This window comes from Plectropomus leopardus, chromosome 13 (assembly GCF_026936395.1).
Source record: "Plectropomus leopardus strain MGB_pleo_1.0 chromosome 13, ASM2693639v1, whole genome shotgun sequence".
Lineage (NCBI taxonomy): Eukaryota > Metazoa > Chordata > Actinopteri > Perciformes > Serranidae > Plectropomus > Plectropomus leopardus.
In genome coordinates this window covers 32,549,868-32,570,716 of record NC_142188.1, presented here as the reverse complement: position 1 = coordinate 32,570,716, position 20,849 = coordinate 32,549,868, and the positions used below count along the sequence as shown (strand labels likewise).

General features: G+C 36.8%; 1 protein-coding gene across 4 annotated transcripts in view; it reads right to left on the bottom strand.

The window, feature by feature from the left end:
* Nucleotides 1–9,680: 9,680 nt before the first annotated feature.
* ltbp1 (latent transforming growth factor beta binding protein 1) overlaps nucleotides 9,681–20,849 on the bottom strand; it is a 147,010-nt gene continuing 135,841 nt past the window's right edge. For all 4 annotated transcript variants that reach the window (XM_088086239.1, XM_088086240.1, XM_088086241.1 and 1 more), the window contains 6 exons: nucleotides 18,530–18,658; nucleotides 16,941–17,081; nucleotides 16,393–16,569; nucleotides 14,809–14,961; nucleotides 12,897–13,046; nucleotides 9,681–12,797 (listed from right to left, as the gene is read on the bottom strand). In XM_088086239.1, the coding sequence (XP_087942365.1) occupies nucleotides 12,613–12,797; nucleotides 12,897–13,046; nucleotides 14,809–14,961; nucleotides 16,393–16,569; nucleotides 16,941–17,081; nucleotides 18,530–18,658 (935 nt within the window). In that variant the 3' untranslated portion in view covers nucleotides 9,681–12,612. The remainder of the gene's footprint in view (nucleotides 12,798–12,896; nucleotides 13,047–14,808; nucleotides 14,962–16,392; nucleotides 16,570–16,940; nucleotides 17,082–18,529; nucleotides 18,659–20,849) is intronic.

Genomic DNA, 20,849 nt, shown 5'->3' with positions numbered 1-20,849 from the left:
TGGCTGAAAACGACATATTATAGGTTGTAGAGACACGTCATAGTATACAATGTTGGGAAAAAAAAGGCCCAAAACATCATAATTTAGCATGTCCAAAAAATGGCTGACAGTGCCATAGTGTAGTATGTACATGCTGTACGTGAGGCACCCACTCTACCTTATTCAGTCAGGGGTTTTTAGACGTCAAAAAGATTACATAGTTTAAATAATAGTGACTTTATATTTCTTTAGGTATGTTCCCATATATACAGCTCTATGTTACAGAGACAAAAATGATTAATTGAAAGTTTTCATTAGTGCCTAAAGGACAGCTTTGGGGCATAAAGTAATTTCAGGACGATATTTAATTATTTAATAATTGGAATAATTTTATTAATAATTTCAGGAGGTGAAGATAGGAAGTACAACCTATATAAAATAAAAATGGGAGAGGGAGACTAAGATGTTTTCTAGAAAAAGTTTAGAAGGAATATTGTAAATTTCAATGGAGGATATCGAGCTCAACTGTATTGAGAACATTTGAGTGGAAGAGTCTCTAGATTTTCATTACACCTGCTCAGAAGCTGCAAAACCAGTGTGACTCCCACAAAGCCAACCACTACCACATGTTTTGGGCCTATCCAAAAGTAAATGATTTTTGCCGCAAGATTTAAACAGAGTCAGGGACTATATTTGGGACAACAATTATATTCAAGTTATATTTACTTTTAATATCTACAAATGTTAAGACAAAAACCTATTTTTAATGTTGAGTTTGAACCTTATCCAGGGCAGGTAAGGTTTACAGGCTGCTTCCTGGAGAAGAGTCTGAAGGGCAACTTAAAACACAGTTGAAGAGTCTGAAGGTTTAGCTCAGTTGGTTAGAGGGCTTGCCTGCAGACTTTGAGATCATTAATTTGAACCTCACCCAGGGCAGGTGAATTTTACAAGCAGCTGTCCAAACCATGCGGGAAAGGAACAGCGAAAACAGTTGTCAGGAAGTTTGCTCAGTGGGTTAGACAGCTGGCTAGTGTCTTTGAGGTTGTGGGATCCAGCCTTGTTTGAAACAGGTGATTTTTAAAGGTTGTTGTCCAAATGTGAAAGGTAGAGGGAACGACCAAAATGGTATGAGTGACTGAAGCGTGGCTCAGTGGGTAAGACGGCCAGTTGGTGTCTCTGAAGTTGTGGGGTGAGCCTTATTTGGGACAGGTGACTTCTAAAGATTGTAGTACAAATGTCAAAGGTAAAGAGAACGTCCAAAATGGTATAAGGAACTGAAGTGTTGCTCAGGGGATGAGATGGCCAGTTGGAGTCTCCAAGGTCAAGTCAAGTCGATTTTATTTATAGAGCCCATTATCACAAAACACAGTTTGCCTCAGAGGGCTTTACAGTGTACGACATCCCTCTGCCCTTAGACCCTCACATCACCCAAGGAAAAACTCCCGAAAAAGAACCCCTGTAACGGGGAAAAAAAAGGAAGAAACCTCAGGAAGAGCGGCAGAGGATGATGAGGGATCCCTCTTCCAGGACGGACAGATGTGCAATAGATGTCATAAATAACAAATGAAATACAATTATGTAAGAAAAGGAAAGAGAAAGAGAGAGGGGGAGAGATGCACAGCAATAATGTAAACATACGCCATGTCATATTACAATAACAATAGGTGCGGAATTATCAAATGCACTCTATATTGTGGGTCATTGTGGGTCTATGATGATATTGATAAGAGTCTCATGCATATATTGATATGAAGGTGTCCAAAGGCATGATCACAGCATCGGCACAACCAGGACCAAGACCACAATCAGGACGTGCGGGGGGGCCCAGTATCAGTACAGCCACAGCACGAGCACAACCAAGACATGGTCACAGCACCAGCACAGATATCACACTGATCAGGCACAGCCAGGGTTGTGGCCAGGAAACTAGGAAACAAGGGAGCATGAATGCTCCCAAGAGGCAACAGGATTAGCGTAGTGCAGTTCAACAGAACCAAGGTGGTGAGCAGTAAAAAGGATAAGCACTCAATGAGGATCCTAGTCATTGATCTGCAATTACGACTTAACTATGAATGCCAGAGAGCAGTAATAGAAAAGAAAGAAAGAGAGAGGAAGCAGAGCCAGAGTGGCAGGTCTGAACGGACTCAAAACCACCCCCACCGGATCGGGCCGAAAGCTCTGCCACCTCTCCCTGCTTCCCGTCACATGGACGGGGATTTCAACTGAGTACGAGAAACTTGTGCTCCAGGAATATACAGACTAACAAAACTAGGGTCACTAATCAGCTATTATGGCTTAAATGTAAAGGTCAGAGTAGTGTTAGTCCCCACTGCTCTCTGACCCCTATAGAAAGTGTCCTGGCAGGTTAAACCTATGTCAGCCTAACTATGGGCAGGTCCAGGCAACCTGAGCCAGCCCTAATTATAAGCTTTATCAAAGAGGAAAGTCTTAAGTCTACCCTTAAAAGCTGAAACGGTGTCTGCCTCCCTGACCAAACCTGGACGATGGTTCCATAAGAGAGGAGCGTGGTAACTGAAGGCTCTGGTTCCTATCCTACATTTGTAAACTTTGGGAACCACAAGTAATCCTGCACTTTCAGAGCGCAGTGATCTTGAGGGTTGGTAAGGAACTATGAGCTGCAACAGATAGGATGGAGCCTGACCATTTAGAGCTTTGTAAGTAAGGAGGAGGATTTTAAATTCAATCCTGGATTTCACAGGCAGCCAGTGCAACAAAGCTAAAACAGGAGAAATATGGTCCCTTTTCTTGGTTCCCGTTAGAACACGTGCAGCAGCGTTCTGCACCAGTTGGAGAGACCGAAGTGATTTGTTTTGGGCAACCGAATACCAAGGAATTACAGTAATCCAGCCTAGAGGTGACAAATACATGTACTAATTTTTCAGCATCTGTTTGGGACAAGATATGTCTAATTTTTGCGATGATACGCAAGTGAAAGAAAGCCGTCATTGAAGTTTGTTTTATATGGGAGGCAAAAGATAACTCTTGATCAAATAAAACTTTGAGGTTCCTTACAGTTGTGCTAGAGGCCAAGGTAATGCCATCTAGAGAAATTACATTGTTAGAAAGGAAGTTTCTGAGGTGTTTGGGGCCAAGAACAATAACTTCAGTTTTGTCTGAATTCAACATTAGGAAATTACGGCTCATCCAGTCTTTTATGTCCTTAATACATGTTTGAAGTCTAGATAGCTGATCAGTTTCATCTGGTTGCATAGATAGATATATTTGTGTATCATCAGCATAACAATGAGAATTTATAGAGTGTTTTCTAATAATGTTGCCTAGGTTGGCAGTTTGAGCCTCACAAGGGAAGAGGTTATGCAACAGTACAAGATCCATAGCTAAAATTTAACGGATAATGCCAAAATCAGCAAAAACAATTAATATAACAGGCAAGGAGACAAGGAGAGAATTGTGTCGCAAAAAAAAATCCAATACACTTGAATATTAAAACATGTCAGTGCTCTCTAATGGACATAGAGAGCACGTCACAGTTTCTGACTTACCTGAGATTTTACTTTGACATTTTATTACTGATGTTTCTTGATTTCAACAGACACATCTGCCGATACTGGTTTTGTCTGTTTGGGGATAACTTCACCTGATTTATTGGGCAAAAAGATATATCACAACTTTACATGCCTTAATTTGTTATGCAATATCACAATCAGTGTCTAAATGGTATGAATCTACAGCTAAATTATATTTTATGGCATAATAAAATATCAGCTGATATATCTGTCTGCTGTATATATATATATATATATATATATATATATATATATATATATATATATATATATATATATGAGTCTGGCTGATAATCAACTAAGTTTTTGGCAGGGATAATTCAGTATCAGCAGAGACGTCTCACAAAAAGCATGACTGATATATGGGTCAGGCCAATAAATGAGCCTTTATTTTCTTGGAACAGATAAATGAGTATCAGTAGAGACGATTGGCATTTTTCTATTGAAGTTTTTTGCTTCTTAAATTACCTCAAATTTTACTTTGAAAATTCTTGACCAATATTCCTTGATTTCGACAGACGCATCTGCAGATACTGGTTTTGCCTGTTTCGGGACAACTTCACTAGTGTCATGAATCTGCCTTAGTTTTGTTTAGTTTTATCGTTTGCATTACCTGTTTTATTTCAAGGGTTCCAGCATTTCCTCTTGTGTTCGTTCTATGTTTACTTATTCAGTATTCCCTCACCTGTCTTCTTAACTCACCTGTGTCTCGTCAATCATTCGCTCTTAGTGTATATATAGTCCTTGTGCTTCCCTGTATCTTTGTCAGTTCGTCGTCGGTGTATCCCCTGTGTTTAGTCACTGTTTCTTTTGTTTCTCCGTCCGTGTTTTCCCTGTTCCCGTGTGGATTCCCAAGTATATCCAGGCGAAGAATGGCAGAATCCCCGAGCACACTCACACCTCCTGAACCACACCAACTACAGGAACAGATCAGCTGCAGCCATTCCCCCCCCCCCCAAACATCATTGAACACACACTTTTAACACACATATATTTAATAATTTCATTATTTATCTTGTATAAAAAAGTATTACACAGGCCTAACTAGAAAAATATATAATTTAACTGTAAAAAGGTCTAGATAAAATAGAAAGGAAAAACTTAACAAAAATCAAACCTCCAGGATCTGCTAAAAGATGAAATAAAACTGAAATGTTTGAAAAATGTATTAGTTTTTCCAATTTATTATGTCATCCAAAATCATGAAAAAAACGCCATAGTATAGTTTGCCGCTCAAAATCATGAAAAAACGTCATAGTATTGTATGCCGTCCAAAATCTTTAAAAAATGTCATAGTATGGTATATGGTCCAAAAAAAAAAAAAAAAGCCAATTAAAGTATGTCATCCAAAATCATGAAAAAACGTTATAGTAAAGTATGTTGTCCAAAATGGTGGACAAATGTCACAGTTTAGTATGTCATCCAAAATCATGAAAAAAACATCACAGTATAGTACGTCATCCAAAATCATGAAAACACGTCATGGTATAGTATGTCGACATCATAGTTCATGGTCCAAAATCATCAAAAAACATCATAGTATAGTATGTAATCCAAACTCACCAAATAAGGTTATAGTATAATATGTCATCCAAAATCATCAAAAAACATCATAATGTAGTATGTAGTCCAAAATCATCAAAAACTCCATATTATTGTATGTCGTCCAATTGACAAACAAAATGTCATAGTATAGTATGTCCTCCAAAATCATGACAAAAAGTCATAGTATAGCATGTCACCCAAAATCATGAAAAATGTATAGTATGGTTAAAAATCACGCAAAAACGCCACACTACAGTATGTCGTCATAGTTTGGAATGTCACCCAAACCCATCAAAAAATGTCGTAGCATAGTACGTTGTCCAAAATCATGCACAAACGACATAGTATAGTATGTCTTCCAAAACTCATCAAAAACGTCATAGATTAGTATGTCATCCAAAATCATGACAAAAACTTCAAAGTGTGGTATGTTGTCCAAAATCATCAAAAACACTATAGTACTGTATGTCATCCAAACTCATCAAAAAGGGCATAGTACTGTATGTCATCCAAAATGATGAAATAAGAAGTCATGACAAAAATCATGAAAAAAATGCCATAGTATAATACTGTCATCCACCATGATGACAAAACATCATAGTATAGTATGTTATCCAAAATCATAAACAAAAAAAAGTTATGGTATAGTATGTTGTCCATAATCATGAAAAAACTTCATAGTATAGTATGTCATCCTAAATCATGAAAAAATTGAATATAGTATGTTGTCCAAAATCATGAAAAAACAACATAGTATGTTATTCAAAATCATCAGAAAACATCATAGTATAGCAAAAAACGTCATAGTTTTGTATGTCGTCCAAAATCAGCAAAAAACGTCATAGTTTTGTATGTCGTCCAAAATCAGCAAAAAACGTCATAGTTTAGTATGTCGTCCAAAATAATGAAAAAATGTTGTAGTACAGTATGTCTTTTAAAATGATGAAAAAGTCATAGTATACTAAGTCTTCTAAAATCATGAAAAAAACATCCACCATCCCCTCCTCCTTATGACAAACTCACTCACATACATGTCATCTGAACCATAGCACACCGTCTGTATGCAGCATGCAAACATAAAGCTGTGGTTTGTTGAAATGTACTATGTCAACATTTGATTCTGGCGACTGAGCAGTTCCAGGAATCTTTCTCAGTGTGACCTTGTGTTGATGGCTCTGTACTTTGGCTTAACTAAAAGCCACTGACAACGAAAACACAAACACTGGGAACACTGAGGCCACAGCAACACCTTCCTAAAGGTTTTTTCAAAGGTCATGCATAACACATAATACAGTGACATTTTAAGGAAAAACACATCTATGATTTGATGGCACAGTTTTTGTTATGAGGACAACAAGGTTATGGATATAAAAGGAAATGTTCTCTTGTGGATATAAGGTCTGAGTTTCTCTAGGTACCAAATGATAAGGCCGGATTCACATTGGACGCGGAGGCAGTGCATTGCGGCGACCTAGACGAACTGCAGCATGTTTCACACTTGTGGTGTTCATACTGTGACACTTCTGCAGGGGCTGACTGACTTAATTTCCACATTGATGAAAAAAAGTCATTCATGAGGTTGTGCAGCTCCTGCATTGTCAACAAACACTGTCCTGCAAATATTTCAAAATAAAATACCTTGTGTCAACAATTTATGGGATTCTGTTGACAGAAACATAGGAATTTTATTCTGACGGGAGCAGAAAAGCTGAAGTAAAATTGACATCTTTGTATTTCCACATCTCTGTGGTAAGGAAAGAATTTTAAACTGAGGTGAAAGGTGGTATAGAGTTAATATAATCATCAAAACAGCATGTTCACTGTCTATTTCTACTGACAACTAAAAAAAAATCAGTGAGCCACTGTTTCTCTAGATGTGCCGTGGCTGCCACGCAGCTGAGACACGCCTTACGAGCGCTGCTCCTGGAGGCAGTGTGAATGCTCTGGGGCCTCATTTATAAACCTTGTGTGCGCATGCCACTTTCAAAGCAAAATTTTGGGATTTATAAAAAACAAACTTGACAAGATTCAATGTTCATTCATTTTGAAAGGTGCTATACAAATAACGTTTATAATCACCATTACTGATATAATAATAATAATAATTATTATTATCAATATTATATTATCACATTTTCGTTACATAGAGTTGCTTGTCAGTTCTCCACACATCTAGCTTTTCAGATACAGTCAATCGATGCGTGGATATAAAAAGGGAATCACAATGTGTAAAGACGCACTGTGGCTTATTTAGCACTGTTAGAGAATAATGCGCATGGGAGAAACTGAGATCCCTCCCAGTTTCTCATCAAGGAGCACACACGCTCTGTCTGTGAAGGGCGGACCGTTTTTTTGGCCTTTACTTTAATATCTGACCACTTCTTTTTAATGTCGCCCACAGTCCGACTCTCTGAGGTCGCAGCATGTACACCATCAGCTGCTGCCACACTGCTGCCTTTTTGCTGTTTGTAATGCCACTGCTGTGTCTACCCAACTAAGTTCCCGCACGTGTCAACAAGACCTTTCAGCTTCACTTTGTGTGAAATGTCTTTTCTTACTCTTTCTATCAGTGTTCTATCCGTGTTTCTATCAATGTTTCGTTATTTCTGTCAGCGTTTGCCATGCTCACTCCCATGCAGGAAGCATACATGAATATTAATGAAGACCGTTCCTCTGACCATTTGTAGGCACCTATGGGTGGGACAAGACGCTCGCTCACATGCATTCAATTTTAAGTTGATTGTGATTTATAAAGGGAAATGAGCGTGGGACGTGCATGCCCAATCAACATATTTTTGTCCATACGCCGCCTTTAGTCAGCTTTCCTGAGCAGTTTTGTAAATGGGGCTCCTGAGTTGTTTACATGGGTGCTGAAAAAAAACAACAAAAAAAAAGCAAAAACAGGTTCTGAAACGCTCATGCACTGCTTCCACGTCCAATGTGAATCGAGCCAAAGATTTAGTTTTGACTTAATACTTAATCATATACATGATCATAATACTAGTCAATACTAGACTTGACTTAATAACAAAAGAAATGCTGAGAACTTGCCGTCATGATGTCAAATGTTTCCATTTTGACTAAACATTTGCCAGAGGAATTTAAACAAAATTTTGAGTTGCAGTTTGTTATATTCCAAATTCTAAATATTATAATATGATATTGACAGAAAGAATTTTTGTTATAAATGCATATCAGTTCAAAGCGTCTGTTAGGAATCTCATTAACATAACAGGTATTTTTTCGGCCCTGAAAAAACGATATCAGTCAGCCCCTAAAATACAGTATGACCACATTCACAATAGATAATGTCATAAAAATGTTATAGCTCAAATGTCAGCAAAATAACATAATTAATAATAAAGACATTGCATCAAATAACATCAGTTGTAGCTAATTAACATAAATTCCATAATAAATCTGTACTGTATACAACTGAACATACTGGAAAACTTCAGTGAATAGCTTGGGCTATTATTTGCTTAAACCACTGAACTCAACAGGCTTATATTTGGGATAGGCCTCTATATGGTACAGGTTTTTTTTCCCTTTCACATAGAACTGCAGCTCGGCAAAGATCAAAATGCGATCAAAATACTCATTAAACCTCTTTTTCGTGTCTCTTGTTTACTCTGCTGGTGTTACTTCTTCTTTGGTGATCATGGTTTCAATAAAATGAATGGAATGACTGAATTGCAGAGAATCTTGCCAAGCTAACTGTGTGTGTAGCATGTCCAAACTGACAAAAGTTTGACCCTTTGTTTCACTGGTTTGATTTCTTCCAAGAAATATGGGGCAAAAGGCAATGAGCAACTTGGTAAGAAATGTTCAGCAAATTGGGAGAAATTTGCGTAAATTATTTTTAAAAAGCTAGGGGAAAATTTCTAGTGAGTAAAAGAAAAAATCTAGGGCAAAACCATGTATAATTATCATAGCTACATATTCAAAATGCTGCTAAAAAATATCAGAATTGTTTTGGCATATTTTAGGTATTTCCTTTTTTTAATGATTCTCTGTTATTATTCCCTGTACTATTTTTTGTGCTAATTTTCTTGTAGTTGTAGCCTTTTGTTGGTCATTGCCTTCTTTCCATGGTTTTGAAGAAATCAAGCCAATTTGCTACAGTTTCAAAGGGTTAAACATTCACATTTGTGTGCATGATCTAAGCAACTAACAGTACCTCCAGCAGGTAACCAACAACCAAGTTTTTACACATCAAAAACAAAAAAATCCCCAAAAATGAAGTGCATGGTAAAAGAGCCTCTAATTGAGACAGACGTTTATTTGTAAAAATGTTTTGCCATACCGGGCTAGTAAAAGGGACCGGGTGTCCAATAAGAACTAGGCTAATATTTGAAGTTTTACAGTAAGTCAAAAAGACAATCTTTACATTCTGATTTATTAACATTTTAAACAAAATCCCACATTTTTTGGAATTGTGGTTGTAAATAATGCAAAGATATAAAAACAGGCTCAGAAATCAGAGTCTGTAATGACTTTTTCACTACTGTAATAACTTTCATCACACTGTTCAAATGCCAGAATTTCAGCGTAGTGAACAACAGAAAAGTACTTGCATCACTTTGCAAACATTAAAAAAGCAGCCAATGCAAATATCACAATGTGTGGTTTATTACCAAGGGGTTGAATGTACACTGTAATATGAATTCATAGAAAAAGCTATTCATTCATGTACAAATTACAAATACGTCAGCTGTTTTCTCCACTCTTTTGTTTAAATGTACACAAGTTTCTTCTCTCCCATCGCTGTCCCATAGCAGCTTTACAACCTGACAAGACTTTGCAGTGAAACGGAGATAAGAGAAGGATGAAAAATAAAAATGCTTTTCAGTAATCTCAACACATATCCTCCGAATGTGTTGGAAGAAGGTCTTATTGGTTCTTTGAGGACATAAAACATGAAATTATTTTATGTCCCAGAAAATAAGTAGTTTTATGATTAAACGTAACAATTCTTACAAAAAAAAAAAAAAAAAAACCACAAAAAGCTTACTCCAAAGTCTTAGCGATGGCAACTTTCTTTAGAACATCAAAATGTGCATATTACAGGATTTGGTGATGCTGTAGAAACCCTTTTTTTGTTTTTTTCTTTTGATGGCAGACAGAGGGATGGCAATGGAGGAAGAGAGGAAGCACACAGTTGGCCTCTTCACAGAATTAAATATCCACAATCACTTTGAGTGGGTAGAAAAAAAAACAACTGGATCCCCCAGCGCAAGTCCATAGGGTTTGTCAATACGTTAAATGAGCAAAAACGGCCTCTTAGAACACACATAAAACGCCACGTAAAAACAAAATAAGAAACAGATTTTAGAAAAGCAACGGACAAAAACATACATTTTATACAATTCTGTGTTTCTATCCCCCACATAGGCACCACGTAGTAGATTAAGTTGAATCTTCATCTCAAGTAAAGTACTGTTTGTTTCATGTAGTGTGTTTCTTATACAGTGCAGAATATATGGGCTTTGATTAAGTAAGTGTGTGTGTGTGTGTGTGTGTGTGTGTGTGTGGTTGTGTATGCATGTATGTTTCTATGTGCTTGTTGTATTTCTATACTTCTAAGGACCAAACATCCCCTCAGGTATAAAAAAAAGTAATAAAGCTCTTAAAGACGTAGCAGCTGATCCACAACTCTTTGAGGTTGAGGGTTAAAATTTAGAAATAATATAAAGATTATTATTAGGTTAGCAATTACATTTTTAATGTAAATGCATACCCCACAGTTTATGTCTAAAACTCCATCAAATGTTGAGCTAGCAAAGAAAAAAAACATTGATAATTGGTAATTTTGGCAATACAGTATGTGTTGAGGGAAGTTATTAGTTACTTTTGTTGCATTATAAATATGTTGCTAGACATTTTGTAAGCATTCCTTAAAGAGTAACCAAACCCCAAACCACTTTTTTCCCAGTTGAAAAGCAATAACTATGGGTATTTAGTAGGATTGTTGCTTGAATCAGGTCCAACTCTTGACAGATGGAGCTGAAAAACTTTTTTCCCTCTTTTATGCTTGAAAAACAATTTTCATTCATTAGGAGGGCACTGTTTTAAAGTCCAGCATCGAGTTCCTAATATCAAGGATTTTCCTAGAACACAACGCATTACAATTTATAGGAACATTAAAAGGCCAACAGAAATTTGGAATGAGAGACAGTTCACGCAGCAGATATTTGACGTGTCTTTGCAGTAAAAGTACAAGTGGAACTTCTAACATTAACGCTGACTCTCTAATATTCAGTAACTGCTGCTGGCCCCTTTCTTATTCAGCAACATTTTAACATGAATGTTTGTCAAAACTCGACTAACAGCAGACGGAAGCCGAGTCAAGCTTCAGCTTTCTTCTGATTTTGATTTCTGTTTTTTTGTTCTCCAAACGGACATGTAAACACATTATTAGGATGTGTCCTCTTTCAGTCAATACTCATTTAAGATAAAAGAATAGTAACATTTTGGGAAAATACACTTATTACTTATTACACTTTACGTGAATGGGATATGTTTTTTTTTTTTTTAAACTTTTCTGTTATTTATTTATTTATCTTTTGCTGATTTTCAGGTAAAGTACTTGTACTTTTTACTAATTTCTTGCTAATTTTTGGATCACTTCTTCTTAAGTTGCCTTTTTCTCAAGTTTCAAAGGGTTAAGACACATGTTTCTCCTGAAATGTTTTTTTAGCCGATGGTTGTTTTATCTTGTCTTAGCCTGGTGTTTCAACCAATTTTGATTTTATTTTAGGTATTTTTTATCATAAGTTTTTATCATCTTTTTTTTATCTAACAAATGTTTTATGTTCTTTTATGTTCAGCACTTTGTGCTTCATTTTATACTTGAATTGTGCTACTTAAAGAAAGTTATCATTATTAATAGTTGTGCAGTGTATTAGTGTGAATGTAGCCTGGGTATGTTCCAAAATGCTGAACTATTCCTTTAACTAAAGAAACCAGATCAAGTTACAGTGTTAACACCATAATCAATGAAAATTCATTAAAAAATTATATTCTTGAGCTTTTTACAAAACTTGGCTTTATCATTGGGAGCACTTTACAATATTTAAACAGGGTTTACTTTAAGATGTCCAAATTCAAAAACACTAAAATTATTAAAGACATAATACAACACAAGTACTGTGGAAAAAACTCCATGGTTTAGTAAAAATACATGCGTCTGGTAAACAACAGATCTGGATTTGCATACATTTTAAATAATAGTGTAAATTTGGAATAATGACTGTGATAATTATTTCAAAGACAAGGTTTAAGATTTATGTTTATGAGGTCTGAATTACATTTTGAGCAAAGATTATGAACGGATGTCTGAACAGTCTTACTCCCCAATTTTGTCATTCCACCCCCAAATCTTCCAGGTCACTTCTGCTATAAAGTGTTTTGGAGTGCTGCAGGGCACTTTATCCAAACCAGAGAGTTAAACTATTGCAGTGTCTGATTGTGAGCGGACGTCCTCACAAGTATAGTAATACAAGCTTGTGCGTGTGGTTGTAGTGTCTCTTGACGGCCCCTAGTGTGCTTCACTACTCGCTGTGTGTGTTGTTTGGTGTGTTGCTGCCTCCACACAGTAGTTGGGTTTGTCAGAGGCGGTGAAGCCCGGCAGACACACACACTGATAGGAGCCCACCGTGTTAATGCACTTCGCATTTTTACACAACGACATCCGATTGTTTAGCTCTGAACACTCGTTCACATCTGTGGACGAAAGGAGGACAGAGATAACATAAAAACGCGACAGATGTTTTAAAGTTTTCTTTTTGTGTGTGTGTTAGTTGTGTGTAACTGCCCTCTCACCGATGCAGGCCATGCGGGAAAGGTCAAGGGTGTACCCGTCGAAGCAGTCGCAGGTGTAACCCTCCTGGACCCGGACACAGCGACCATTCTCACAGCCGTTCAGTATCCCGCACTCCTCTGCTCGCAGACCCTCAAATGCCTTATAGGGATCTGTAACGGAAACAAACCAACTCAGATATTACAGTGTACAGATATGGAATGATGAAGTACACATTATCAATAACTCATCGTCTTTAAACAAGAATCATCATGACATTGAAATCATGCCATGAAATCTGGCTTTAACTCTCAGAAAAAGCAGAACTGATAATACTACCTGCCACAAATAGAACTTTGTAATGTTGCTCTAGACTTCTCTTTTTACCATAAATACATCTAATCACTCCCTTAAAATAAGCTTTTGAACTTTGAGTGCATTGATCTTTCAAATACAGAGTTTACACGAGTGGCTCTCAATCTGAATCATTTTCTGCTGAGAGAAATCAGAGGCACGGGTTTTCTTTCAGCTGCTGCAAGACTGGACTCAGGATCAGAAGAATCTAGGACCATCTGCCCTTTGAAACCTGAGTGAATTGGCTTGATTTTTTAAATCAAGAAATCAAGAATCAAGAAATTTATACAAAGTTACAAGAACAATGAAAATAAGAAAAAAAAATGAAAAGTAAAGAAACAAAAACATGAAAGTGACCCCAGCAAATTTCAGGTTATTTTCTTGTCACCTGTTACATTTTTTTTTTTTTAATTGCAATTTTGCAGGTCATTTCTTGAAAAATTGCTCATTACCTTCCCACAATCTCTTCAAAAGATATCAAACCACTTTTTTTTCCAGGTTTCAGAGGTTTAAATACTTATGACAGGCAGCTAAGCACAAGAAAATTGATGTTGATCCAGGTGTTAAAGGGTTAAAGGAGCTCATTCTAACATGTTGTTAGTTTTATTTTCACAAGATGGCAGCAAAGTGCTGTGCACTGAGAACAAGTTTGTCCTCAGAGAGGCTGAACCTGCAGATTAATGATGTAATACATTATGATGAATAGCTGCAGCTCACAGTGCATTTTGCTTTTACTAACAGCACTTTGTAGAGCTCATTATTGTAGATGAAATGCATGGCCCTCCCTCTTTCAGTTTCTGGCTATAAACAGTGTGACTTTGAACATTTCTAAGGAAAACATGCCTTAAAAACCCAACTGCGAGTTTTGAATACTAAATACAACCACTTTAAAGCTGACTGTCCCTCCACGAAGCCAAAACATAACTCTCTCCCCAGTGTGTAAAAAATGATCTGAAGCACCTCCCCTGTTTTGCACCATTCTCTTCCCCCTCTCAAAAATAATGAACAGTCCCCACAGATAATCAGCAAAATGCCAGATATCCACCTCGATAATCGGCCAGGCCAATAATCTTATTTGATCTTTTTAGTCAAAAAATTATTGGCCTGGCTGATTATTGAGGCCCATATTTGGCCAGAGACACAAAAGACATGGGGGAAAAAGGGTCCAGTTTGACAAACGTTAACATTGTGAAAATGGGCACTCGACATTGGTAGAGGTCTTTGCTCTCTGAGTGCCGTTCTGATTCTGTTTGGTATCAACTGGAAAATGCCTCAGGCCACTTTGTTCAAACTTTGATTGATTTTCCTCCTTTCTCTGGAGGTCTCTTGATAATCTTTTTTGGTTGAGCTGCTCACAACCAGTAGACATTGATTCATTTCATCACAAGCCAAAAAGGCTGGAAGCCACTTCCTTTGACTGCTCCCTGAATCGACTTAATTTTTACTTTATAATTCTTTACTTTGGCCACATCACAAGGACAGTGTAGAGACCTGATTAAAATCTGATTGTGTAAAGAAAGTCCTGTGTTTCAGTGCTGTTCCTCTGTTACTATAAAAGATGCATAAATTGAGGATACTAACGCTCGTCATTGTCGTAGAAAGGCAGGACAGGTTCCTGCTCAGGTGACGGTGAATAGTCCGGGCTCACTTCATATTCATGGACTGGACCGGCAACGAGGGCATCACGACCGTACGCCCGCCGCCCGCCAATGTTACACATGGAGGCATAATCCTCTGAGAGACAGACAGAGAGGGAGAAAGACACGAATCATCACATAAGAAATGCCAGGATCTGCCGTGTTCTGAAATAATTACCTAATAGATGTGAGAAGTTGGAGATAACTCATCGATTCAATAATCACTGCTTCCACAGACCTGCAGGCGACGTCTACTGATGGTTTTGTCTGTAACTGCAGCTTTGGCTAACAGCAGGGACTAGATGGTGAAGAGTGTGTGAAGAAACAGGGACTGGGCGACCAACTTTATTGATTCAATTAATTATTATAACAGAAAATTCATTTTCCATAAGTGTGTATAGTGTGTAACTACATTTAGTACATAATTCAGGGTTACCTGCACAAATTTACAATTAAAACTTAAGAATTTGCCAAACAAAAATAGAAACATGTTGTCACTCACTTTACAGTTCCTTTTTTTCAATGCTGGCAAACACTGTTTATCAAACACAGCTGGTGCAACACACTGAGCCTCATGCAAGAAACAATACAAATCTTCTCTTTTTTTATGCTCGTATCCAGGATTTGTACTTATTTTGTTGGTAGCCACTGATTTTTGGGATTTACCAATGCTTTCTTATTTATGCTTATTTTACAAGTGGCCAAAGCACTCTGAGCAAGATAAGAAAAAAAAATCTTGTTTTCACAGACCACAAATTGTTGTCCAAACAAGGAAGAATGAGTTTTATATTTGAGGAATGTTTAAAAAATGCATGAATATAATTTTTATCAAATTTAGATGAGGTTTTGGAGTAATTATAATGACTGGATTATTACATTTCAGGGATAAAAAAATACTACTGTACTTTGTGCAATGATCCCAGTTACTGTAATTTCAGTTACTGTGTCACTCTGCTGACCAGAGATTGAATGTAACTAAGTACATTTATTCAAGTACTTTACTTGAGTACAAATTTGGGGTTACATTTACATTACTTGAGTATTTTAATCTCATGCCACTTTCCACTTCTACTTCACTACACTTTAGAGGGAAATATTGTACTTTTAACTCCACTGCTACTATTTGATAACTACTCTACAAATTAAAGTTCTTGCACATAAACCAAAACTATGAAAATATATAAGTGTAGCTGAAACAATTAGTTGATTAATTAGATAATTAACTGGCAACTATTTCTTTCATCGTCAGTCATTTTTCATGCAAAAAAAATTACATAAACATTTTAAAGTTCTAGCTTATTATATAAACTGTATGTAAGATGACTTGCTGCTTTTTCTTCTAATTATTAAATTTTTTATTATTTTTATTTATTAAATTTATTTAAACCTTTGGGCGTCCAAAATTAAGAGAAAATAAAAGAGATGTTGCTGCATGAGGCCCAATGTAAGACACACACACTATAACGCATCTGAGACTACCTTAACACTCCATATGAGAGCAATGTGTGTGTTGCTGTGCAGTGTGTACCGGTGTTTTTGGGCGGACACAGGGCACAGTCCATGCCCCAGGCCTCTCCGTACAGACAGCAGCACTCTGAGTATGTGGTCTTCCTGTTGGGACCCAGCGGCCGTGTGCAGGTCATGGTCTCTGTCACCGTCTGCCAGCAGATCCCCTGGTAGTCTACCTGTTCCACCTCGTGTTGCTCTGCAAGCATACACAGACACAGACACAGACACAGACACACACACACACACACACACACACACACACACACACACACACACACGCACATTATTACATTACACAGTGTTAGGTTATACACTCTGCTTTCATCCAAACAGGTTTTATGTTGACTGGAGGATAGCGTCCGTTACCATGGACACGACTGAACCCTGATTAACCCTTAAAAATTAATTTTTGTAACCTTTTGATGGCGTGCTGTTTTGGAGCCATGTATTCATGATAAACCATGGATGTATTAGTGATAAACTCTTTCTCAAGGGACTTCCTGGTTAAATAAAGGTTAACAAATGTATTTTGAATGTGTGCATGGGATAGAAAAAATCCTGCCTTACCGGCCACATCAGGCATGAACACACATTGGTTACTGTTGTGGTCCAGCACCATGGGATGTGTACAGAAACACATGTACGAGCCATCTGTGTTCAAACACTGTCCACCAACACACGCCGACTCATCCAGACACTCATCGATGTCTACAGGACAGGAAGGAAAACACACATTTAACAGAAAAATTACAAAATCAGAGCACTTTTTTTCATGTCAGCTGAACTTCCTTGAATTAGTGCATTCACTCCCTCACAAAAATTTATACAAAACCTCTTTCTCTCTTTTCCTCACCTTGCCACTTTACAACCACTAACATTGGTGAAAGCATTTAAGAAAAAGAATGAACATTAAATTAAATTTAAAAAATTAATATATTAATCCAATATAGACAAAAGATGCTAAAAGTGCTTAGCAGAGTTTTTTAAAGATTATGAGATGCAGTCAAATTGTTTTTGGAAAGTTAAGTTTATTTATTTATTTATTTATTTTAATTTGATTTCCTTTTATCCCTCTGCCTAACATCCTATATCCTCCATTATTATGTCTCTTCTTATCCTTCTTTTTATTTAGTACTTACTTTTGTAATTATTGTTTCCCCCTTCTTCACTGCCTTTCCCCTAAATATCATACAGTTTGTATGTTGGTAATCCATTCTGTGCTATGTCTTTCCATGTAACTTGCAAAAAAACAAAAAAAAAGAATAGTTTTGGAAAGAATGTGTGAGTGCACGTTAAGATCACTCGGTTACTGTTTCCAAAGTCAAGACAAATTTGCAATTTCCCACTTAATATGAACTGGAATGTTTAAGTCTTAAATCTTGTAATGTACATTATTTTCTGTGAAATAATAATAGCTTTTTCATGTTGTCCGCAAACCATTGTGCACATTCTTCTTCAGAAATGAAGCTGTGCACTGTGAAAATCCACTTTTACATTATTATATATTATGTTATACTGGTCTGCTGGAGTTACTACTGTGCTTTATAACCTGTCCTGTCAAATTAACCCTTTGAAAATGACAGGAAATTAGCATTTAAACAAAAAAAGATGACCAAAAAATACACAAAAATTTGCCCCCAAAAAAATTTTTAAAAAAGTAAACAAAAGAAAAAAAAACAGGAATTGACCTTAAAAAAAAGTAATATATAATATCTGATAATTATAAATATAATGTTTGGGGGATATTTCTAAGTTGTAAATTTTTTTACTACTTTTTAAGCTTTTTTAGCAACTTGCAGGACATTTTGTGCCAAGTTGGCCAAGTTTTTCCATGTCTTTAAAAGAAATCAAACAATCTGCCTTAATGTTTTAAAGGTTTCAATTCTTGTGAAAGATCTAAATGCAGCACAGGAAAACTGATGCCGATCTTTGTTTCAAAGGGTTAATGTGTAGTCAATGTCACTGGTAACTATGCTGTGCAAGTTATCACCTGACCAAGTTTTCAGTGTAACAGGAGATTCTCCATATTTCTTAAAGACATATTTTATCTCTCTAACACACATACACACACACACACACACGCGCGCATGCACACACACACACGCGCATGCACACACACGCATGCACATGCAGCTTTTCTGTTGTGTCCCCCTGACCTCTGCACTCCAGTTTGGAGGGGTCGTAGTCCTGTCCGGTCTTGCAGTAACACTCATAGCTGCCCACCGTGTTCAAACAGAAGCCTTCTTTACACACCTCCTGGCCAAACAGTGTACATTCATCTGCGTCTACAAACAGGCATAGAGGAGACACGTCGTCTTACACGTTCACAGAGTTCATGTTCATGTGATTTCTATTTTTCATTTTTGCTGTTGAAGGTGAAAATACATGTATCTGGACAATTATATATATTTGTCCTTTCTTCATAAACATGGGCATATTTTAGATGAGGATCTGTATGGGTTTTTTATTTTTGCTTGTGCAGTTTTCCACAATATGGTTCTACAAGTGAATGTTTGCCCTCTGCACTCCAGTTGTTACAGTGGAGTAACTGCACTGTGGCTCTTTGGTTAGGCTGTATCATTAACATATTTAGGGAAAACCGCATGTAGCAGTCATGTAGCATCAGCACACAGACACAGATAGCTAGAGGAGAAGATTACATCACACTCCTCATATCCTTTTGTCTGCATCAGCTGTCTGATAATGCTCCAGGAAGCAAACACACCATATGTATTTACATGGAAACGATATCAGCACCATGGTTGTAAAGGCGACTTTATGGATGCCGACCGCCATTAAACCCAAATAAAAAAAAGAGGAAGTACAACAAAGTCACATGACAGTCTACAAAACATGGCTCAGTTGGTGTGGACAGAAGAAGAGACCGAGATCTTGAACTGTCATACGAGACAAAGAAATTATGGCGACATTAGATTAGCTTTATTGAGTGGCTGCAATAGAAATACATCTGCCAGTGTTTTGAACATTCATTGCCATGCTTTTTGGAATGTTATTATCAGAGGAAAGTTGTGTAACATCACGAGAGAAGTCACATAATATCTCTCAGTGGAAACACAGTCATTTCACAATTGTGTTTTACTGAAATTTTGAAAATATCGCTCAAGTTTTGCACAAATTTGTTACGAAAAGCCAGCTAGTGTAACATGTCATTCTCTCTGTCTTTCAGTGTTGTCTTTGTTAATTCTCAATGGACTCTTTACATATAATTTTCGATTTTAGACATGAATGATGATTATTGTGTGTCAACACTGACAGGTACAGTGCTGACACAAAATGTAATCTTTAAGTATGTCCTGCCACAGTCACAGTCCCAACATCGAGGAAGCTCAAGGAAGCTTAACCTATAGAAGAGACCAACACTCAAATTGTGATGTCATTGTTCTTGGCTGCAGAGTTGCAGCTGAAAACGTCTGCAGTTTTTAATGAAGAATCCATCTGCTGCTAGGCCTTCAGGCTTCTCTGCGGAGCCAGCAGAGGTGTGTTATCAAATATGGAGGTAAGTCCATTTATACGATTGTCAAACATTAACACATATGAATTTTGAATGGTCTCCATGTTTCTTTAACCCTCTGAAATCTGGAGCAACATCACTTTTCTTTTACTGCTTTCAGATGCCTTTTACAAGTATTTAAATCTTTAAACCCTGTGCATATTGATGCAATTTCTTTCTAAAACTTGGGGACTAAGGCAATGAGCAGCTTGGTAAGAAATGTTTCACAAATAAATAGATTTAGAAAAATTTACAAATGTCTCTGGAAAAATTCTATTCAGAACTATCATAATTATGTATTCAAAATTATGTTACAAAACTATTTGCTCATTTCTTCTTTTGTTGCTCATTGCCTTCTTTCAATGTTTTTGAAAATCAAGCCAATTTGCCCAGGTTTCAAAGGGTTAATGCTTCACATGATGCTTCATCTATTCACTTACTTCTGAGCCTCAGGACATCTTTGATACAAATTAATTTTAGATGAGACTTTGTGGGCTCATATGAGGCTTGTTTAAGCTTTTACATTCCAAATGAGCTTTAAATTTAGGTCCTCATGTACAGTATTAGCAATGCTGGAAAAACAACCTAAAGTGTGTTTAAGAGCTCAATTTATAATAGCACGATTTGAGAATGATCACACATTCACTCAGCAAAGTTTCAGGTTATAATGAGACACTGACCCTCCATTCTTACAAAAAAAAATGTAATTATCTATTGCTCTCACACAAACACCTTTTATCAAGTTATTTCTGTATAAAATTAAGGTCCAGCAACAAGGCCAAAGGCTCTGACTTAACTCTCTCCGATTTTGCCTTACAGACAGTTTTATTCATTATACATTACATAGTAATTCTATTTGCTATAAGTCGCTAAACATGCTGCATATTTTTGCAATATGCACACTGCATATAAAAACTGTTTCTCAATGTTAGATGCAATGCATATGTTTATGTGCAATGTTTAGC